Source organism: Symphalangus syndactylus, chromosome X (genome assembly GCF_028878055.3).
Source record: "Symphalangus syndactylus isolate Jambi chromosome X, NHGRI_mSymSyn1-v2.1_pri, whole genome shotgun sequence".
NCBI lineage: Eukaryota > Metazoa > Chordata > Mammalia > Primates > Hylobatidae > Symphalangus > Symphalangus syndactylus.
The window spans coordinates 123,718,871-123,739,699 of record NC_072447.2 but is presented as its reverse complement, the minus strand read 5'-3'; the positions used below and the strand labels follow the sequence as shown (position 1 = coordinate 123,739,699).

The following is a 20,829-nucleotide window of genomic DNA, read 5'->3' as shown; positions in this document are numbered from 1 at the left end:
TGCAGCTGCTGCTATTGTCACTGCTACTGGTCTCAAAGTCATTTTTAACTTGACTGAGTGCGTGCTGTGCTCCAAGTCCCATAAGGCACCCCAAGAGACAGCACAGAAGAAACATACCATATGCAGTTCTTTTAAATAGCCAGCTCCTCTAGTACTTTATAAAATAATGTTCAATTTCAAGCAGGATTCAGGAATACAGATGTTGAGAAAGCAAACCTCACTCCCACTAAAGGTACCTCACTAGTTTGTGTCTTTGGGATTATAAAGGTCAAATTACATATGCCCTCTGCATCATTTGGTGGGTAGTGTGTTTCTCTCTGAATTGAAAAGGCCTCGATCTGTCCATCAAAACCAGCATGGTAACAAGTTTTTATTTGGCTTCTTTAGGGATCTCTTGCTGTGTGATTGCCATAGGGGAGCCAAGAATCTCTAAAGAAGGTGTTAAATAGTCTTTAGAGCCTGTATAAAAACCTCGTTTCTTTCAGGCTACTTTCACAGAAACAAAATATGTTAATTAGCAAGCACTCCTGAGAAATCAGTGCTGGTTGCAGGAGTCCTCCACATTAAGTATGAGATATTTAGAATGAGAGGAGAAAGAGATAAGTAAACAGGACTCAAAGACGATTATTGCAGAAGTATAAATACAGCATTTCTCTCTGCCTTTGTGGAGCTTATGGAAACCCTGACACAAGCTAAGCAGGTTTAAGACACACACATCTACAGTAGTAGGCATCTTGTCTCTATCTAGGACATATATCACAGATTTCTAAACCACATCTATAGTGTAGGGCTGCTAATAATACCTGACACAGCATTCAACGTGGCCCCTTGGGTGCCCAAGTTCTTTACAAAGGGCTTCCTTTTTAACCTTCAAGAAACATATTTTGTTCCTTCAGAAGATGGGAAAGGGCAAGGGCCTTCAGTCCCATTTCCTGGATAAGAAAAACAAAGCTTTACAGTAGATTAGCAACGCAGATCTGGAAAGAGCCAAGTACTCTTCTTCATCCCATTGACTCTTAGAATAGTTTTATACTTGATTTAGTTTGCGTTTTTAGGGAGACATGGAGAAAGGATTGCAGCAACCATCAGAAGGAGACCTGGCAAGCAGAGCCTGGGAGCGCCTCAATGGGACAGAATGGGCACCTCCAAACAGGTATATTCACTTAGCTATGTTAGGCTTCCAGGGCTGTTTCCAGAGGGAGGTGGAGTCCACTGTTACCCACTTCCTCACCCTCCACCTCCCCTGGCCACCAGACAGATGTCTTGGGGGCACTCCAAGGAGGCCTCATCCTGTTCTGCAGTTGTTTTGAGAACATTCGAACCATCTTTTGGTCCAACCACAAGGTGCCTCAAGCCCAATATCCTAATGGGGTCCAAAAGGATAGGTTCGAGAAGGAGTTGGCTGTCTTCCAAGATCAGTGACATTCCCACCTCATCCCCAGTTTCCCTTAGTAATCCACAGTGGATCTGTCAGCCATGACTTTACTTTTACTCTTTCCAAAGCTACTTGCATTTTCATCTTGCTGCATCTTTTGGAGCTAATGAATTCCTTAGGTTTTCCATTTGCTATAGAGAATAATAGTTCTTTTCAGGCGCCATAGCAAGAACACTTACCTTGGAGTCCAACAGATCTAGGTTCTAGCTCTCACTTCTGCCACTTACTAGCTGAGTGGGCACAGGACATTTTCTTCCCTTCTCTGAGATTCAGTTTCCTCCTCTGCATAATGGGGTTATTGATAACTCCGCTTCCTCCCTTGCATGGCTGCTATGATGAGAAAATGAGATCCTTGATATAAAAGCACTTGAACAGTACAAACTGGGGTTCTGGTGCAGAGTCATATTTTAGCTGAATTTTCTAGCTAAAGATTGGGGGCTGTTGGTTCTAGAATTCTCAGATCTGGTGAATAAGGCTGTGTTCCCTCTCTCTGTCTCTGCATAATTTTATACACTCTGGTCACATCACTTCCCAGCCTTCATCGTTCTAGACTAAAGAGTCTGCGTTTGTTTAATCTATCTTCATATGTCAGCCACCATTCCCCGCCCCCCCCCCCAACCCACCACACACACACACACACCATCCCTTTGATTATAGAGTGGCCCTTCTCTGGATCATCTCCAGCTCCATTATGTCATTCTGGAAGCACTAAGACCAGACCTGCTCAAGTGTGTGTGTGTGTGTGTGTCTGTGTGTGTGTGTGTGTTCCTCAGCTCTGAACCTCTGACTCTGACCCCCTCCCCAGTTATAAATCTTAGAACAGGATAATTACCCAAGACCCTGTCCAACTACAGAGAAGGTTGGTTGGCTTCAGACTGAAGCCTCCCCCCTCTTTCTCTGCACAGCCCTGGCCCCAAGGGGCTAAAACTGCTCCCTGTCTGGCTTGGAAGGCTGGGAGGTGGATAACTAGGATGGGGAGACTGAGGGGGAGGGAGAAGGGGGGGGTCTTGCGCAAGCGCACGCGGCTGCACGGACCGCCAATGCTGCTGCCTCCCGGAGCAGAAGGAGGCAGAAGAGGAGGGAGGGAGAAGAGTGGAAGGGAGGGGGAGGCGGCACTTGGGCTGCAGCTCGCAACCAGAGGCAGTCTCTTTCAGCTCTCGGAGGGACCGAGAGAGGCAACCGCGGAGTAGGATGCTCTGCGGGGCGCCCAGAGCCGGGGGCGCTTGAAGCAGCTTCGGGGACTGGGGCAACCGGGCAGTTTTCACCATGCATCAGTCCCTGACTCAGCAGCGGTCCAGCGACATGTCCCTGCCCGATTCCATGGGTAAGTCTAGCGGCCCTTCCTTCGGGCGGCGGCAGCAGGGGTTGAGTGCGCTGGCCTCTGGACTGTGAACGCCCCGGCTGCCCCAAAAGCCAGAGAACGGGAAACTGGGCATGGATGGGGTGGTCTTCGCGCCCCAGCGTCTGGGTGGTGGACCAGAGTCCCAGGGGAGCGGCCTGGCTGCAGCGGGAGCGACGTGTGGAGATCGGAGCGCCAAGCTTGCGTCGGAGTATCTCTGCCCCGGAGTGCGGGTGTGTGCCTGTTTGTGTGCGTGTGTCTACAGACTTGCAGTCGGTGGTAAATCCCAGCAATCTGAGGATCAAAACACTTCCCTGCACCCTGCGCCTTCGCTTTCCATTCGACACTCACTCTTTGCAAAGTCCTGGTCACTTCTAAGAGCTCACGACTAACGACAATTAGAAGAAGCAGGGTCCTCGCCCCCTCCCAGCTCTCTTGAAGCTGCCCTGAAATTTAGAGATGCAGTTGGGAGGGGGTCTGACTTGCACCTCGCTGATTTGGGGGGGCGGGTTGCGCAACTCTGGGGGATGGGCGGGGGTGAGAAGAAAGCGGGGGATGAAGGGAGGGGAATTCCTGAGGAATCACTCAAGACAGCCCAGCCCTGCCCTCTGCAGCGGCAGGGTCAACATTCTTTGAATTTGACTGTTACTCTGCTCCAAATGCAGGGAATGTGCATGAGTGTGAAAAGGGAGTAAGGGGCAGGAGTGAGAGCGCGAGAAAGAAACATCCAGCGCGAGCCCGCGCATCTTCTGAAGTCGCGCTTTTCCTCTCAGGGCGGTATGGAGGGGGAGGGGCACTCTTCGACTCCTTTCCTTATAGAAACTGGGGTACAGCTACCTTAGGGCACCAACTTGGCTGCCCCTCGAAGCTGCTTTTTGGTAGTCACAAACAAAAAACAAACCCAGTCCCCCTCAGCTGTTAGGCACCTTCCCAAACCCTATGATTTCACTGGGCGGAGAAATTAATTTGGAGCCCTGGAGAGCGGGAGGGAATTGTAAACTCATGATCCCACCTAATCTTTTAAAATTCGCCTCGGATACACTTCAATCAAATCGAATTCTCTCTTTCCAACATACTTTACATTCTGCAAAATCCCTCTGTCCCGCAGTTCCTGCCATCAGTCTGCTCAGGTCTTCTCCGATGAATTTGCGGGAACATCTCGAGTGGAGGGGGCAGGGAGAAGATCGAACCCCCTATATAATCTCCCTACTGCCCGCAGAAGACTCAGTGTCAACAAAACTCGTTCACCCGAGGGGCCCCAGAAAGTGTTATCTCCTGGATGGTGGAAAGATCCGTATCCTCAATGCTTTTGCATATTCAGTATAAGAATTTACTTTTTCATTTTTAAGGGCGTAGTTATTTACAACGGGGTACAAATGAGGCCAAGGACTTGGTCTGAATCCAGAGCCCAGCAGTACCAGACTCCCCCTTACTCCCAGCTCGCGCGCGCGCACTCTTTCTCCAACACACACACCACGCACACACACATACAGAGGGAGAGAGAGAGCGCGAGAGAGAGCGACAGCGAGAGCGAGAGAGAGAGACAGAGAGGTGGGAATGCACTCCTTACCTTGGCCAGCTGTGGCGCCAACAACGCAGCCCTGGCTCCCCGACGCCAGGCTGTTGCGCTTCGCGAGGCAGGGCTGAGTGGAAGAGTGCTAGGGTTCCGCAGCGTCCATTCCCGCTGCGGACGACAACCACCTAACCACCTGCAAATCAAGCCACAACTCCCGGGGCCCGTCTGCCTTCGGGGAGTGGGCTGATTGGTGGTCCAGGGCTTAAAGAGTTACTACTTGGCGCACTGCTCTGTGGGTTGGGGAACAAGATGAAGAGCTTTCTTTCTTGGGCTCCCAGGGGCCCTCAGCGATCTTGTGTTTCTCGAAAGGTCTGCGCAACAAACAGCTGAGTGGGCTTCGCCCAGCCCAGTCTCCACACTCCTGGAAAGGAATCATAAATCCCAGATAGAAGCGGAGCCGGCGCCACGCATTCCACTTTTTAAAGTCCGCAGACCGACGGCACTAGCAAATAAATTCCTGAGTCGAGTAGTAACGCTGGGTTTCCACAGTTTGGACAGGGGAGTCTCCCCGGAGTTCCCTGGCCCTGGTCCCGCACAGTCCGGGCCTGAATCAGCGTCTAGGCTACTTAGGTGCTACTCCCACTTAGCCCTGCCAACACCACCTTCCCTTGCGTGGGGGGAAGAGGACAGTGGGTAGGTAGGTTAGTGTTTCAGCCTCCAAGGGCAGCATTTCCGAGGGGATTCCCTTTATTGTCAAGACACAACCGCAACCAAAACAATAAAATTTAAAACACACGGACACACTGCACCAAGGTGCCTGCACTCTACGCTTGCTGGCTGCCTGGGAATAGAGCAGTTCGTCCAAGGCTCAGAGTGGAGCAGGCGCTTGGCAATTAAGAAGATGGTAATTTGACTCCAGCGTCCCCCCATCCCCTTTTGGCAACACCGCCCCCAGGCGCAAAGGCACCTCTACTACAGTAGGGCATTCCTTCCTCCCAAATAACACATTTGTAATTCGCCGGCGGCCTCGGATGTTCTCCATTCAGAGAACCGTCTAAAGTGGGGAGGGATGGATTTCAGCGCCTTTAAGGAAATGTTTGGGAGATTGGCAGCGTCTTGAGGCCCTTGTGTGGGCAGCCACCTGTTTCTAGGGATACTCAAGGCTGGGATATCCGGGGACCCACTCTGTGTGGCAAAGCTGACTCAGGTAAGCAAATCCTAATCGGTTCAAAAGATCAACCCAGAGAACTAGCCAGGCATCAACACCGTGTACAGGACAGGATACTGGGTTCCCAACTTTATTGTGCCCAATAAAGATTATACACTTTATCTACTCTCTTGGGAGAGGATAATCAAGAACGTGTGCAAGGTAAAACAAAGTAACAGAAACAGCATCTTATCTTCTAGCAACTCACATCTTGGTTCCCTCAGATACATAATCCTGGGACTGGCAGATATCATATGGGTTGTGGACCAGACCCACGGTTACAATTGTAATGGTACCAGTTACAATTAATATACTTATTGAATAAGGTACCTGGGAATTTAGGGACATGAATAAGTGATTAATTTTGATCAAGAAAAACTTCTTGGAGGAGGGGAATTTTGAGCATGTTTCGAAGGAAGGGAGGCACCCAGATTCAAAGACCGCAATGCAGATGGGGGCTCTGATCAGGGGGAAAACCCGGATGAGAGAAAAGCTGGTTGTTTTTGGAAGAGTGGAGACAGCAAATAATTGGGTGCTTCTAGAGCTAAGCATCCTGGTCATCAGGAATCTGGGGTGGAGGTGGGGCACTGCAGAGAGGGAGGGCTGCAGTAGTTCTGCAGGGAGGCTGCTGAGGGGGGGCAGGCAAGGCCAATGAAAAGATTTCAGACTCTCTGACTGCTGTTGGTTGCAGAGGTGGTTGTTGTTTAAGCAGAAATATACTGGGTGCCAAGGAGACAGAGTAGTGAGAGATATTGTAGTTTTCACACTGGTTAGTCAGAAGGCTTTTAATTTGAGGGAACCCTCAGGTGTACCCTACATTAAAAAATCAATTCTATGAGAATAGCCCATATTTATTCACACAATTCCTCCCACATCCTTCTTGATTAAAAGGGAAACAATTCTGAGATGTTGCCTCTTGTTTATTCAACAAGTGCCGATTGTTTATTAGGTATCAAACACCAGGTGTAAATCGTAATAGGCATGATTTTCATATACCTGCTGCTTTATTTAAGTACCTCATGGTGCCTGAGTTTTTTATGTGTCACTTTACTAAACAAAATCAGAATAAGATGGTCCTGTGTTTACAGAAACATCTAAGGCAAGCCCCAAATTGTACCAGAATAAGAACAGGGCTGTACGTCTTTCTTCTAAAATAAAACAGCCACCAGGAAAATGTCCTAAGCAGACACAATAAATTGCCTTTTAGGAGCCTGGGGCACACCTTCAGAAAATGGGTATATTTTGCTCTAAGTAGATGTGAATTTTATTGAGTCAAATTGACACTACAGATAAATTGAGGGGTGATTCTTCATTTTCAAAACGAGTCACCCTGGGGGTGGGGGTTCCTTAAAACAGTCAATTCCCCAAGTGCAACTAGAAATAATTTCATGTTACACAATTATGGTCCTTATAATATAAAATAAGTGGTGACAGGGAAGGACGCTCATGAGGGGACAGAGATTAGATATTCGACATGGTGATCAGAGAGTTTTCTTAGGAATTTTATCCACAGCAAATCCTATCTGGAGTCAAGGCCCCTGTGGGGCTGTAGGAACTTTGCCTGGGTTGCTCAAGTGACTGAATTTTCAATTCAGGTTCTAAAGCAGGAAAAAAGATTTTCAAATGACACTATGTGGTTTGCTGAGTCACTTTTCTGACCTGGCTCTTCCTGTGCTTTTAAAAGTTAGAGTGATATTTGCAAAGAAGACCCAAGAGCTGTGAATAAGATTAAAGGCCAGCTGGTGAGGAAGGAGCAGGCAAATGAAACAAACAAACAAAAATTTAAAAGACCATGCATGCACACACACTTCTCCAGTTTAGTCTGTAAGGTTACATGTTTTCTGGGTAAGGTGTTGAGACACTTCCATGTCACAAAGATATCCGTGGTGTATCCAAATGTTCTCTCACTCTCTTCTGCCAGTTTGGGGCAGGGGAGGGCTAGAGATTGTGTGAGTGACGAAAGACAAGGGAAGACAAGAATGGGAGGCGATGTTGGTAAGTTTATGTTAGAGCCCCTCTGTAGAACCAACTCACAGATTCACTGAGAAGTATCTATCATCAAATAAACTTAGGCACTCTGGTTTAGAGACTAATTTAGGGTCCCTCAAAATCAAGAGGAAGGATAACTAAACTTCAGGTAAACAGAAGAAATAAATCCTGGCCTTCCCCCACCCCTCTACTATTCCTTTCCCAGTACCATGCAGTCCAGAGCTCCCGGCTTTGCTCCTGTGTTTACCATTAGTCAGCTCCCATTTGTATCCCTAACAGCCCTGTCATGAAAGGGCCCCGATGTTACAGGTGTCTCTAGTGGGCTTTTATGTTTTTGTCCCATGGAGGCTGGACTCAGGTCTCTTTAAAGAGGAGTCTCATTTGCCAACTCTTCTTACCTCTTCCCCAGGGTGAGACATAGTGCTTTAGCATTGTAGATGCCTATAAACGTTCAAACCACTACTACATTTCAATGAAAAAAATAGTCTTAGAATAGTCCCATATTAGAAATGACCCTGATGAGTCACATCCCTCATTTTCGAAGTTGACGTCACGGGAGACCGCCAGCCCCTCCCACCTCCCTTGGAGACTTCAGCAGGGACCCTACCGGGGAAGACAAGATGGATGGTGGGGTTAAGCCCGGGTGATACTCCCAATGCTTTTCTTCCATACAGGAGGGGATATCTGCAGGGGGCTGCAAGGCCAGCCACAACCCCTCCCGTCTCACCACCACCTTGCCTCCTGGGTCTCACTTCATTTCCTTGACCTCCCACTTCCTCCATCCCTTCTCCCCTCCCTCCCCATGGAGCAGTCTGCATGGCTTCTCTCAACAACTGCTTCCTGAGGCTGCAGTGAGGTCTCCCAGAATGACGGGGTCTTATGGACAGACTCAAGTGATCTCTTTAGGGCCATAAATGACAGTCAAGCCACGTGGGCGGGCGGCTCCACCAGGGCTCCTCACTGCTTCATCCTCTTCATGCTCCATACCTCCACTAGAGAGCTAGACTCTTCTCATTTGTTCATTTTTTTTTTTTTTGAGAACTCCTAGGTAGTAACTCTCCCCTGGTTATTTCCTGTTGAAGGCCCTCTCCCTATGCCTGAGAAATCCCTGCAGAGTGTGGGACAGTGCTCGGTTCCTTTAAAAAAAAAAAATAAATTACAAAGTGAGCCTAGATACCATTTTTCTATCTGACTTAATAATCCTGTTTTCAAAAAAAAATATTGGTTTGCACTATCATGTCTGATAAACCCTGAGTGGGAGAATGGGCTTCTCATCATTTATATTTATGTCACCCTCACATAAGCCTAAATGTGTATAAGTTATAATCCTCCCCACCTAACTCCCCCAATACATATCTTTGTGGACTAATGGCCTCCAAACACTCACTTTATTACACACATTTGTTATGTGACAAATCTTGCCAATATACCATTTTAAAGTTTATACATGAGGTGGCAAATGTCAGAAATAAATGAAAAAAAACAATCCCAGTAACTTGGCTTGGCTGTGATATTTACACTGAAAATGAAATTTCATATCTCTAGCTTATGAAAAAAATCTTTTTAGTTGGATATTGGCTTTAAAATGTTTTCATTTAATACCGCCCCACACACACACACTTCCCATTTATCATATGCCTTCTAATTTGGTCTAAAAAAACACTCTACTAAGTAGTTATGACACATCTCTTATAGAGTGCCAGGAGCACAAAAATTCATTTTGTTTTTATGTCACTGGTGAAATTTCTTCTGTTGTTTATTTTCAAATTGGAAATACATTTTTTATTATGAAAGTGGCACCTGATGACTACAAAAAATAATGCTCTATCCCTTCCCCACAACCCCCCAACCGTCACCACCAAAGATAACTTCAGTTACCAGTAGGAATAGGAAAGGAAAACCTTCTTAGTGTTTTTTTCTTTAAGTCAATCCTTTCCCCAGCTGAAATGAGCAATTTTAATTTCTCTCTGTGCTTTCAGGAGCATTCAATCAGAGGAAACGAAACTCCATCTATGTCACCGTGACTTTGCTTATTGTGTCCGTGTTAATTCTCACAGTGGGCCTTGCTGCAACCACCAGGACCCAGAATGTCACTGTAGGAGGTTATTACCCTGGAGTTATTGTAAGTATAGAAGGCACAGGTAGGTCACAGTAGCTTGCTGTCTACAGAAATTCTGGCTCTGCTCTGATAGTGTTCAATTCTGTTTGAGTGTCTAGTGTTTGCTCAGATTTCCTCCTTTATATCTCTCTATATTTATGTAGAGAGGCAACTGTGGGCCCGCTGAGAAGAGCACTGGACTGAGAATCAGAAGAATCCAGCACCATCCCTATTTAACAGTGTGATCCTGAGCAAGTCATCTCACTCTTTAATCCCTCAGGTTTCTGGTTTAGGAGATGTTACCAGCAGTGTTAACCTTAGGCTAAGGCCCTTTCTCTCCGGGCATCTGCATTCCCATATATAATAGAGGTCATCTGATCTTACCTGAAATCTGAGGATCCTGGCAGCTTGACACTCTGACCAACAGCACTGATCTCCAAAATGATCCTTCTGAAAAAGCTGTGGAAGATATATTCCTAAAATATGTATATTTATTCACTTATAAATTACATATATATATACATGTTCCTAAAACTTATATAAAAATGAACATTCCAACATTAGATAAAAATAAGTATACAATGACTTTTAATATCTTCGTGTGAACACAAACTAAAATGTCACCAGATAATATGCACTTAGTGTGAAGCTTGTCATTAAACACAGTGGCTTTAAATCCTTATTTCAAATGGCCCACTAGATAATTGTGAATATTTTTGGCTGCCTTCTCATCCCATATGATTAGATTGTCATTGGAGTCATGTTTTTAAATGTCAATCTCACAATTTGGCTGCCAAAAATCTACCCTGGGAGTTAGAAGTATTAAACTCTGCCATTTTCTTGTTGCTTACGTTTGCTTACATTATTAGGGTCATCTTCAACTTCTGGTTTCTCAAGAGGAATCTTTTCAAGCCTCTTATCCATTTTGTTGAGACTACTTTCGTTAAAATTGGATAATACTGTCCAGGCACACATAAAATGCCCCACCATCAACCCTTTGCTGCTTGGAACTTGCCCTTCTCCAGAAGGATAGCTCACCTGATCACCTGACATTCACACGGACAGAGGGTGCCAGTGACAGTCTGTTTATTAAATATTAGTAATGTTTGGTTTCTTTCTTATTATTTTAGATAAACAATAAATAGGAAACAGCCGTATTCCAGTGGATTGTTTTATCTACCCTAGGGTGCATGCAGTTCCCTTTGGAGACTGCTAAACTAGTTGCATTAGAAAAACCAAAACCTCATTTGAGTCTACTACACTGCTGTTGAACCCAAAAACCTAACTCTAGAGGTGAGCTCATGTTTTAAATATCAGTTAAATGGCTCCTCAATTGCTAGAGAGCAGAAGGAAGTTTAGGACAGTTCAGTTAAGAAGTATTTTAGTACAGCAAAGAGGTCAGATGTATTTTCTGTTGTTTTGTTTCATTTCTCTTTGAAATGAAATGAGAGAGAGAGAGAGAGAGAGGTGGGAATTGGAGAGAGAAGCAAAGCGAGAGGAGAGATTAAAGATGATGCCTTGGACAAGCCAGAGCTATGAGTGACCAAGCCTGGAGCCTGTTGCCTAGGTCACTGATTTCATTCCACAGTCAGCCTCCTCAATAGCTCTTGAGAAGCTGGAACCTAAAGTGGGCTGCAGGCTATGCCTTCCTGGAGCTGAAGGCTGCTGGGGGAAGCGCCTCCACAGCTCCAGGGCAGGCAGGGCTCCTCCCAGCTGAGGGCAGGTCACCCACAGACACTGTTTGGTGCCCTGTGTTAAACATGTGATGTGAGAACTCACCCAGTCCACTTCCTGTGGTGAGGCGAGAAAACCAGTCGTCAGCAGAATTGGGTTTTATTTTTAAACACAAGCAAAGCCGGCGGGGGGTGGGGGGTGGGGGGTGGGGGGTGGGTGTGTGGGGAGGAACGGAGGGGGTAAGATAGCATTTCAGTGGCTTGGAAAAGCAATTTATAGGGTCTGCGTGACTTTGTGTATTTCAGGTAGCTGCATTAGTAAAATATTTCTGACTGATGAGCAAATGCTGAAGCCAAGATTCAGAGTCTCTGTGGGTGAGGGGAAGGTATTTTCCATGTTATTTAAGAGTACGAACTCCTATTCATAAACAGTAGCTGTGAACCTTCTCTGTGGAATATCTTACTGTGGGCGGCTAGGTTGGAATACGTTAACAAAGGAAGGAGGGTGCCTGATTGCTGTTATTCAAGTACCTGATGTTCAGCTAGCACTAGAAGTTGAAGCAGTGGGGGCGGTGTTTGCATGTGAGTGGTTCACTAAGAGCTAATATGGAAGTGTTAATAGGAAAGCCATCCCTAACGGACACTGTGCCCCCATGATTTAACCTTTAAAAATGTGCTCTCATAGTTCCTGGAGATTGTTTCTTTAAAATGCATTTTAATTACATAAAATAAGGGGGAAAAGATAGCAGATTGAATAGCAGAAAAATCCATTTGAGTTTATAGGTCAGATCACATTGTAACAAATACAATTATGACTCATACCTCAGAAACAGTAAACACCTGAGAATCCAGATTTGTCTGGGAATGGGGTACTTTCACTAATTGAATAGCTTGGTTATTAGGGAGTTACTATAGAAACTCCAAACCAGTGGTTTCCCCACTCTGATGTGAATAAGAATGACCTTGTGAACCTGCGAAAAATGCAGATCTCTACTCCCTAGCCCAAGAGATTCTGATTCAATTGGTCTGCATGGGCCCCTGCAATCTGAATTTTCTTTTTATAAACTAACCTTTGATTGAAAAAGTAATAAATGTTGAATCCACCTGAGGGGAAAGAATCCATGGGGGGTGGGGGGAGTCTAATTCAGGTGGACTAGCAACTAGCTGGAGAATTAACACACAGTAAAATATGCTTAGCAATAAAACCAGAAGGATCATAATGTGTCATCTGGAGATTCTGCACTGTCAAAGCGGTCACTTTAAATACAAATTACTAATGTATAGAACTGTGAAAAAGTTTTAGCTTATTTAGAACTCTGCTGTTTTAGACTCTGATTAAATGTGTTAACAATCCATGAGAATTTAAATTTTCAAAACAGACAAATTAGGGAGAAGTTATTAGATTAAAAGAAGACTTACCATACAAATCATTTAAATATTGTGATCTCAGGTACTTAAAATATAACTCAATTTGCATAATTCTAAGTCACGTGAAGCTTTTCGGGAGCATCTTTATTTTGCCAAATGAGATATCTTTGTACAGTGAGGTGCATTATCATGGCATGTTAGCTACTCTACCTGAGCTAGCATGTGGTATCATTGTTCTAAGAGACATATGCACACATGCCTCTGTAAAGATGTGCTAGTCTGTACAGGCTGAACTGTAAAGTTTTAAAAAAACTAAAACCAGGCTGGGCACGGTGGCACATGCTTGTAATCACAGCACTTAGGGAGGCTGAGGTGGGAGGATAGCTTGAGGCCAGGAGTTCAAGACCAGCCTGGGCAACATGGTGAGACGCCATCTCTACAAAAAGTATATATATAAAAAATTAGCCAAGTATGGTGGTGCACGCCTCTGGTCCCAGCTACTCGAGAGGATGAGGTAAGAGGATCTCTTGAGCCCAGGAAGTTAAGGCTGCAGTGAACCATGATCACCCACCCCACTGGGCTCCAGCCTGGGCCACAAAGCAAGACTGTCTCAAATAAATAAATAAATAAAATTTAAAAACTAAAAATGGCCAGGTGCGGTGGCTCACACTTGTAATCCCAGCATTTTGAGAGGCCGAAGCAGGCGGATCGCTTGAGCCCAGGAGTTTGAGACCAGCCTAGACAACATGACAAAACCCTATCTCTACAAAAAAAAAAAAAAAAAAAAAAAAATTAGCCTGGCCCTGTGGCGTGAGCCTGTAGTCCCAGTTACGTGGGAGGCTAAGGTGGAAGGATTTCTTGAGCCTAGGAGATGGAAGTTGTAGTGAGCTGAGCTCGCGCCACTTCACTCCAGCCTGGGTGACAGAGTGAGGCCCTGTCTCAAAAAAGAAAAAAAAAAAAACCGAAACAAAAACAACAACAAAAAAAACAGAAACAAAAAACCGAACACCGACAAAGAAAGACAAACTGGATTAAGAATTTTACTGTCCTCAAATATTCAAGGCATTTTATTTCAGGAGGGTTCAGATGAGCTTTCTACTCTGAAGGCCTAAAAACCCAAGAGCTTCATTTGTTGTCTGAAGCTGAAAGAGACAGGGGAGGGTGGTTGCTGCTTCCCGGTACACCTCCTCTTACCTTAGATGGCAGGAAAAAGAGGCTTCTAAATGTGTTTCCCAAGCAACCCACAAGATGGAGTTGGTCCCCTGGATAGTGAGACAATCCTTTCATTCTTGCACCCACTCCTCAGCTGCTGTATTGATACTATTAGGGCCCATACTAGCCTGAGTCTTCTTTCAGGAAAGAGAGCAAGAATTTCTGCCCCCTTTCCCAGGGAGTGGTTAGGAGAGTCAGTTAATTGAAAATCATTTCAGAGTTACTGTGGGATATTAGGAGATGGGGACAACAGGGATCATTCAAAACAATCAATATCCCAGAAACCTTCTTTAGGTCAGTGTGGCCTCAGATTCACATGTAAAGACTCATTTGAAAAGTCCAAAGAAATTTTGATTAACATGAATGCTCAGAAAACATAAGGAGCTCTGGATAATGGGATTTTGTAGTAAATAGTGAATTAGGCAGAAAGATTTTCAACAAGAGGTGAAAAAGTTTCTACCTCTTGTTTGAAAATGTTTCTAAAATCTAAGTTCATTCTAAAATATAAGTCCCTAACTTACTAAGTACATTTTTAAAATGGCACCTGGGCTGGGTACAGTGGCTCATGCCTGTAATCCCATCACTTTGGGAGGCCGAGGCAGGAAGATCATTTGAGGCCAGGCATTCGAGACCAGTCTGGGCAACATAGTGAGACCCCCATCTCTATAAGAAATTTTAAAATTAGCCAGGTGTGGTGGTGCACACCTGTAGTCCCAGCTACTTAGGAGGCTGAGGCAAGGGGGTTCCTTGAGCCCAGGAGGTCGAGGCTGGCTGCAATGAGCTAGGATCACACCACTGCTCTCCAGCCTGGGCAACATAGCAAAACTTTGTCTCTATAAAAAAATTAAGAATTAGCTAGGCATAGTGGCCAAGGCCTGTAGTCCCAGCTACTCAGGAAGCTTAGGCAGGAGGATTGCCTGAGCCCAGGAGTTTGAGGCTAGAGTGAGCCTTGTTTGCACCACTGAATTCCAGACTGTGTGACAGAGTGAGATCCTGTCTCTAAACGAATAAATACATTTGAATCTTGATTTGCTGGATAAGACTTTTATAATACCACAAGGTTCTCACCTTCATTGGCTCCCTGTTGCTTCCTTGGCATGTCATTCAGAGCTCTCCATAGATGCCCTCAGCCTAGCCTCTCATTACCTCTCTTTTGCCAAAATTGTCAATTCACAGTCCCCTGAACATGACTTGGGCTTTTCTGCCTTGGGGCCATCATAACATTTTTTCCTCACACCTGGAATATCCTCCCTGCTCTCTCTGTCTCTCTCTAGGTGCTCTGTTCTATCCCAACTTAAAAACACAGCAGAAACATTTCTCAAATACTGAGGTCCACAGTGGCGTCTACATCTTTGAACTCCCTACCATAGATTCCTCCTATTCATGGTTGCTGGAAAACACTTACGTCCTGCTTTGTGGCATCTCTTGGGCTATATTCTCATTTAGCTTTGTTTATATAGGTCCTCAATCCTTTCTCTGAACCCTTGGGTCAGATGGGATTCAGAATTTAGACTTCTTATTTTAGAAAAATTATACAGTACATATACCACATATTATCTAACAACCAAGTAGAGCCTTGAGAAGCATCCCATAAGCAAGCACCTCATGTTTCTATAACAAAACATGGATTTTTACACTAAGTGAGATAAAGATGATACTATAACCTCACATCAGTTCAAGATCAGGTTTTGCCACCAAGTTAGTTACATTCAAGAAAAAAAAAAACACTTTTTGATTTTAAGAGCTTTGTGGATTTCAGGATTATGGAAAGGGATTGTGGACTGGTTTACCTAATTGTAGTATGAGCTCCTTTAGCCTGAGTGGTCTTGATCATACCCCATCCCACCTCCTGGCCTCCAAATTACAGATGGAACACAGTGCCGGCCAGAGTAGATGTCCAATTAATATTTACCTAATGACTAATTTTTTTAGCCTTTGTCCTAGATGTCTGGGACAGTGAGTGGGAATAGGCATAGGTGACAAGAGTCCAGCCTCAAAAAAGCCCTTGAATCTGACTTTGATATCTAATCATCTGTCTTTTTTTTTTCTTTCCACAAATGGAGGACAGCCAAAACAAAGCAAACTAGTTATTTGTTCAGGTAATGGGGAATCAAGATGGAGGTCCAAAGGTCTGAACATTACATGATTCCGTGAAGCTCTTGAGGGGAGACCACAGAGCTTACCTTTCTGAGGTCTCAGGCAATTGTTTAGAAGCAGCTGTCCATTTTAAGGAAACTATTGGTATTCCCTTCTTTATTTTCAACCCCTCAGCTCTTCCGCAAGTAAGACTTCTCACTCCGTCCTTGCAGAGAACTTCTTCTCTAGGGGGCAACAATGAAGTCCTTGTTGCTTGGAGGTCACTGTTCTACTACCACTGGCCACAAACACAGTGAGGTGTGGCTAAAAGAACGCAAGCTGTTATTCAGGGGACCTGAGGGCTAGTCCCAGACCTACCATTAACTTACCATAAGAGGGCATACATCCTTACAATTATCTATGCCTTCATTTTCCTGTCTATCAAATGGGAATGATATGAATTCCACCAAACTCCATAGTATTCCTGTGACCAAACTAGGGGGCAAGTGCTTCTTTAACTTAAAATGCTTTTGAAATAGAAGATTGTTTTAGCAACACTGGTGAGTTCATTAACTTGTCATCCAGGTAAGTGAATTCTTCCAGCCATGACTCAATATGTATTAGTTCCCTGCCTGCTGAGCTCTAATCCATCTTTTGAGCCCGTATAAAAATGTCTCCTCCTCTATGAAACCTTAGCACTACCATTTATTTAGCAGCCTACCTTATGCAAATCACACTACATACTTCATCTCATATAATCCTCAAAGCAACCCTGTATGGCAGGCTCTATTATGATTCCCATTTTATAGATGATGAAACCAAAGCACAGAGTGGTTAAGGAATTGGGCCAAGGGCGCAGAGTTTATAAGTAGCAGAGCCAGGAATATATTATATTCCTGGCTGCATGAATTATTCCCTGCTCCTATAGCACTTTGTTTTTACCTGGTCTGTGGTCCTTAACCCAGTCTGTCTCTCCCTTACTAGACCGTGAGCTCTTGGAGGACAGTAGCCACGTCTTCTTATTCATCTGACATAAAGCTAGTAGTGAACGTCAGAAAACTGAATGCACTGGAGTGGAATAGAATAGAATAGAATAGAATAGAATAGAATAGAATAGAATAGAATAGAATAGAATAGAATAGAATAGAATAGAGGAGAAGGGGAGATAACTGGATGAAGTAACTGGCTGGCCTGGGATTTCCAGTTCTGGAGTGCCTTGTCTTTCCAGACAATTCCACAAGACTTCCATCCACCTCTTCTGGTCACTGCCATCAGAGAGTTATTTGCCATGAGAGAATATGAGGAATAGGGAGTGTCTTTGCTTCCTGTCTTAAGACAAAGACTGCTATCACGATTCAGGAGACATTCTGCGAATACCTTTGGAAGCTGATGAATTGTTAAGTAAAAGGACTTATTTTTCCCGTAAGAAGCTGCCTCCAAATTTCTCTCAACTCCACAAGTGGCCCAGAGTGCCAAAAGCACAGACTGTTCATGGATTTTCTCCTAAAAAATAGAAGCCGTGGAACATATCAGAGGGGGAGACAAGACAGAACAAGGAAACTCTCTTAGCACGAAATAGAACACGTAATTATAGGATTTTCCAGCTCAAGTCAGGTTAGAGTGGTTCAAAAGTTAAATGGCTGTAAAAATAATAATAATAACCACTAGAACAAAGTAATATTTACTGAGTACTTACTGTGTGCCAGGCGCTGTGCAAAGTTCTTTGAATGTATCATCCTGGTTAATTCTCACAAAAGCCCTATAAGGTAGTCACTACTGTGGTTCCTATTTTTACAATATAAGGAAATTGAGGTTTAGAGAGCTTAACCAGTTTGTTCAAGGTTACACAGACGTAGAAGAGCTGGGGTTGGAAGCTAGGCTACTGTGATAACTAAGTTTTAATCAGTATATTTTATGGCAACATATTTTAATTATATCCAAAATAAGACCAGGTGGGAGACAGGCATAGCTTGACTGTTGAATGAGGATGTTCTCAGTAGAGTCTTGGATATTACCCTCATGCACTGCAGCATCTATTTCCCAAGAGACATTGCTGTCTGAGTGGCCCTGCACAAGGAGTCCTGGAGATTTACATTCATTCCTTCCATTCCTTCTCTCATTCTTGGGGTCTGGGAAAACCACCCAGTCCCCCTACACTGCCCTACCAAGCTCCTGCCCAGCCCTTGGGTCTGTTAGATTCCCAAACCTAGGTGCAAGGCTTGGGGGTCTCAAATTGAAATAGATGTCCCTGTGAGCCAAAGTAAGGCTGCGGATGGAAACCCAGACCGTTAGCGAGGCTAAAGAGAAAAGTAACCACATCACTGCACTTGTGTTAAGATTTATTGGTCCGTTCTCACCACTTTTTACTTCTTCCACTTTCATCCCCATCAACAGCTATCGGTTAGTGATCATTTTCATCTAAGACTAGCAGACTCAGTCCTCTAATGGCAGAGCTGAGAGGGCAGTGAGATCTGTTACACCAAGCCATAATCCCAGCCACTTAGACAGGAAAATTGTTTTTAGGGTTTTACACTGCCATTTCTGTTCACCCTTTAATGAATGCTTTCTGTCCATAAATGAAGCAGGGATGGAAGAAGAGGTGAATAAGTGCTAACATAAATTGTAGTGGGTCAACCACAAATATAGGCTTTCAAAAAAAGATTTTTTTTTAATTTTTTTAGTGTGGGTTAAGGTGCTTCCTGATTTCTAAAGTACTTCCTGAGTTGGATTGGTATGCCAGATGCATCAAAATTGCTTTTGCAAACCTTTATCTTGTGATCTATACATCAAAGTGGAAGGTCTTTTTCAAAAAAAGATAAAGATAAAAATATAACGTGTGCTTTTCATCATTATATGTCTCTTACTGACTCACCAGTCACATGCTAGGTAATAGATATTGCAATTGAAATAGGCAGGCTCTGAAAGCTATGGTTGACCTTTACTTTTAGTTTTTGGGCACATGAGTTTCTTCTTAGGTATGATTCATAGCTACAAGGGAAAACCAGCAAATGGTGGGAAAAATACTTTTATTGTACATGCTCTATTTGTGTAAGTAACAGCTGCATGTGGCTTTAGCACCAATACCCCAGTTTTTTCTTTTATCCTGAATCATATGAAGGGGCTGGAATGAGTGTGTGGTCAGCCTGACTGTCATCCCACATACTATGTATGCCATATTGCTTTGCAGCTCGGCTTTGGATCGTTCCTTGGAATCATCGGATCAAACCTTATTGAGAACAAAAGGCAGATGGTAAGTTTTCATCCCTTATAGAGTCAAGTTCTTCCTCTAAAAAAGCACAACATTTATGTGGATAAGTAACACATTTCTTAAGTTTGCGTGATTTGGTCATAAAAGGAACTGCTACTTTGCCTTTTCTCCTAAACCTCTAGGGAATGTGTTTTACTGTGACCCTGTGATATGGGATTGGTTCTCATCTTGCTTGATGCTCCCTCACTGGCCTAGATAGATTCCTTATGCCAAAGGGATAGAATATTCTGGATCTTGCCCTTTGCTTTCCTCCTTACTCCCAAAGGAGTGCTCCAACCTATCCAATCAGGCTATGGTCCTCACCTGGAATGCTTTTGCTTACATTTCTGTTACTACAGCCCTGGATTATTGGTGGCCCTCACATCTTTCTCTCTGATACATAATCTTTTCGGCAAGTTTTCACAGAGAGTTCCTGCCTTTTAGAAGATTACAGTATATCAGACTTTGATTGCATGAGCAAATGTACTTGTGGCACACACAAAAAAAGATAAAATAAAATTATAAAGCCATCCTAAAGTATCTCCATTACCCATAGTTCAAAGCTAAGCATGTTGTAAGATTGAAAGGAAGGACAAGCATATAACAGAAGGTGAAGCTTCTATGTCTTAACAGGGGCCCACAAGGGCAAGCTGTTGTACTTTCCTGGTTCAATCTGAAAAGGCTTCCTCAAGGGTAAGGGTAGAAGATATAGACTGAATTGCAAGCATATTGCAGTTTTATAGAGTTGTAAATCAAGATGCCTGGTGAGTGGTCAGATGGTGATTGGGCACCCCGTGTACAGTCTGTGTGGCACTGAAACTTTGACTATGGGGTCTATTTCACAGCAAGTTTAATCAGATAACGTAATAGCTCCAGGGACAGAGAACTCTAACCATATGTTTTCCCCCAGCGATGTGGGGAATCACCCTCAAGGGAGTTCTAATAGTCTTTTTCTTCCATTTCACCTGGACTGCCTCCTTGCCAGTTGTGTTTGCACTTTAGGCTTAAATTATTCAAAACAATGGGGAAATTTTAATTGTAGAGCTGATCATAGCATAGCTAATAATGTCAATTTCATGACATTGTTCATACATTATTTACCAATTCTCTGTAACACTATAAAGTGAGAATTATGGGGAGAGGCTTCTGAACAACTCCTAAAGGAGATATGTATTTCCTCCTAGCCTGTTGAGGTGGGAGAACCCTAGGGTAGCCTTGATATTTTTTTTTTTCCGAGATGGAGTCTTGCTCTGTCGCCCAGGCTGGAGTGGACTGGCCCGATCTCAGCTCACTGCAACCTCCACCTCCCGGGTTCAAGCCACTCTCCTGCCTCAGCCTCCCGAGTAGCTGGGATTACAGGTGCACATCATCATGCCTGGCTAATTTTTTGTATTTTTAGTAGAGATGAGGTTTTGCCATGTTGGCCAGGCTGGTCTTGAGCTCCTGACCTCAAGTGATCCACCCGCCCCAGTCTCCCAAAGTACTGGGATTACAAGCGTGATCCACTGCACCCGGGATGGCCTTGATTTTTATTTTCTCCTTCTCCCTGGAGAGCAGCTTGATGCCATGTGATCTCCCCCACTTTTCTTCCAAAAATCTCAGGGAAAAAAAGTGCTGATTCCATCTAGTTCTGAGGGTCAACACAGGCAGGCGGTGGGCTCAGGTAGCA

The 20,829-nt window shown here is 44.4% G+C and overlaps 1 protein-coding gene across 3 annotated transcripts in view; it reads left to right on the top strand.

The window, feature by feature from the left end:
• The first annotated feature begins 2,448 nt into the window (after positions 1–2,448).
• The window catches only part of TMEM255A (transmembrane protein 255A), a 52,687-nt gene continuing 34,306 nt past the window's right edge, over positions 2,449–20,829 (top strand). The window contains exons 1-3 of one of the 3 annotated variants that reach the window (XM_055267692.2): positions 2,449–2,759; positions 9,466–9,608; positions 19,101–19,163. In XM_055267692.2, coding sequence (XP_055123667.1) covers positions 2,702–2,759; positions 9,466–9,608; positions 19,101–19,163 — 264 coding nt within the window. In that variant the 5' untranslated portion in view covers positions 2,449–2,701. The remainder of the gene's footprint in view (positions 2,760–9,465; positions 9,609–19,100; positions 19,164–20,829) is intronic. The other 2 variants (XM_055267691.2, XM_055267693.2) reach the window with 2 other exon arrangements.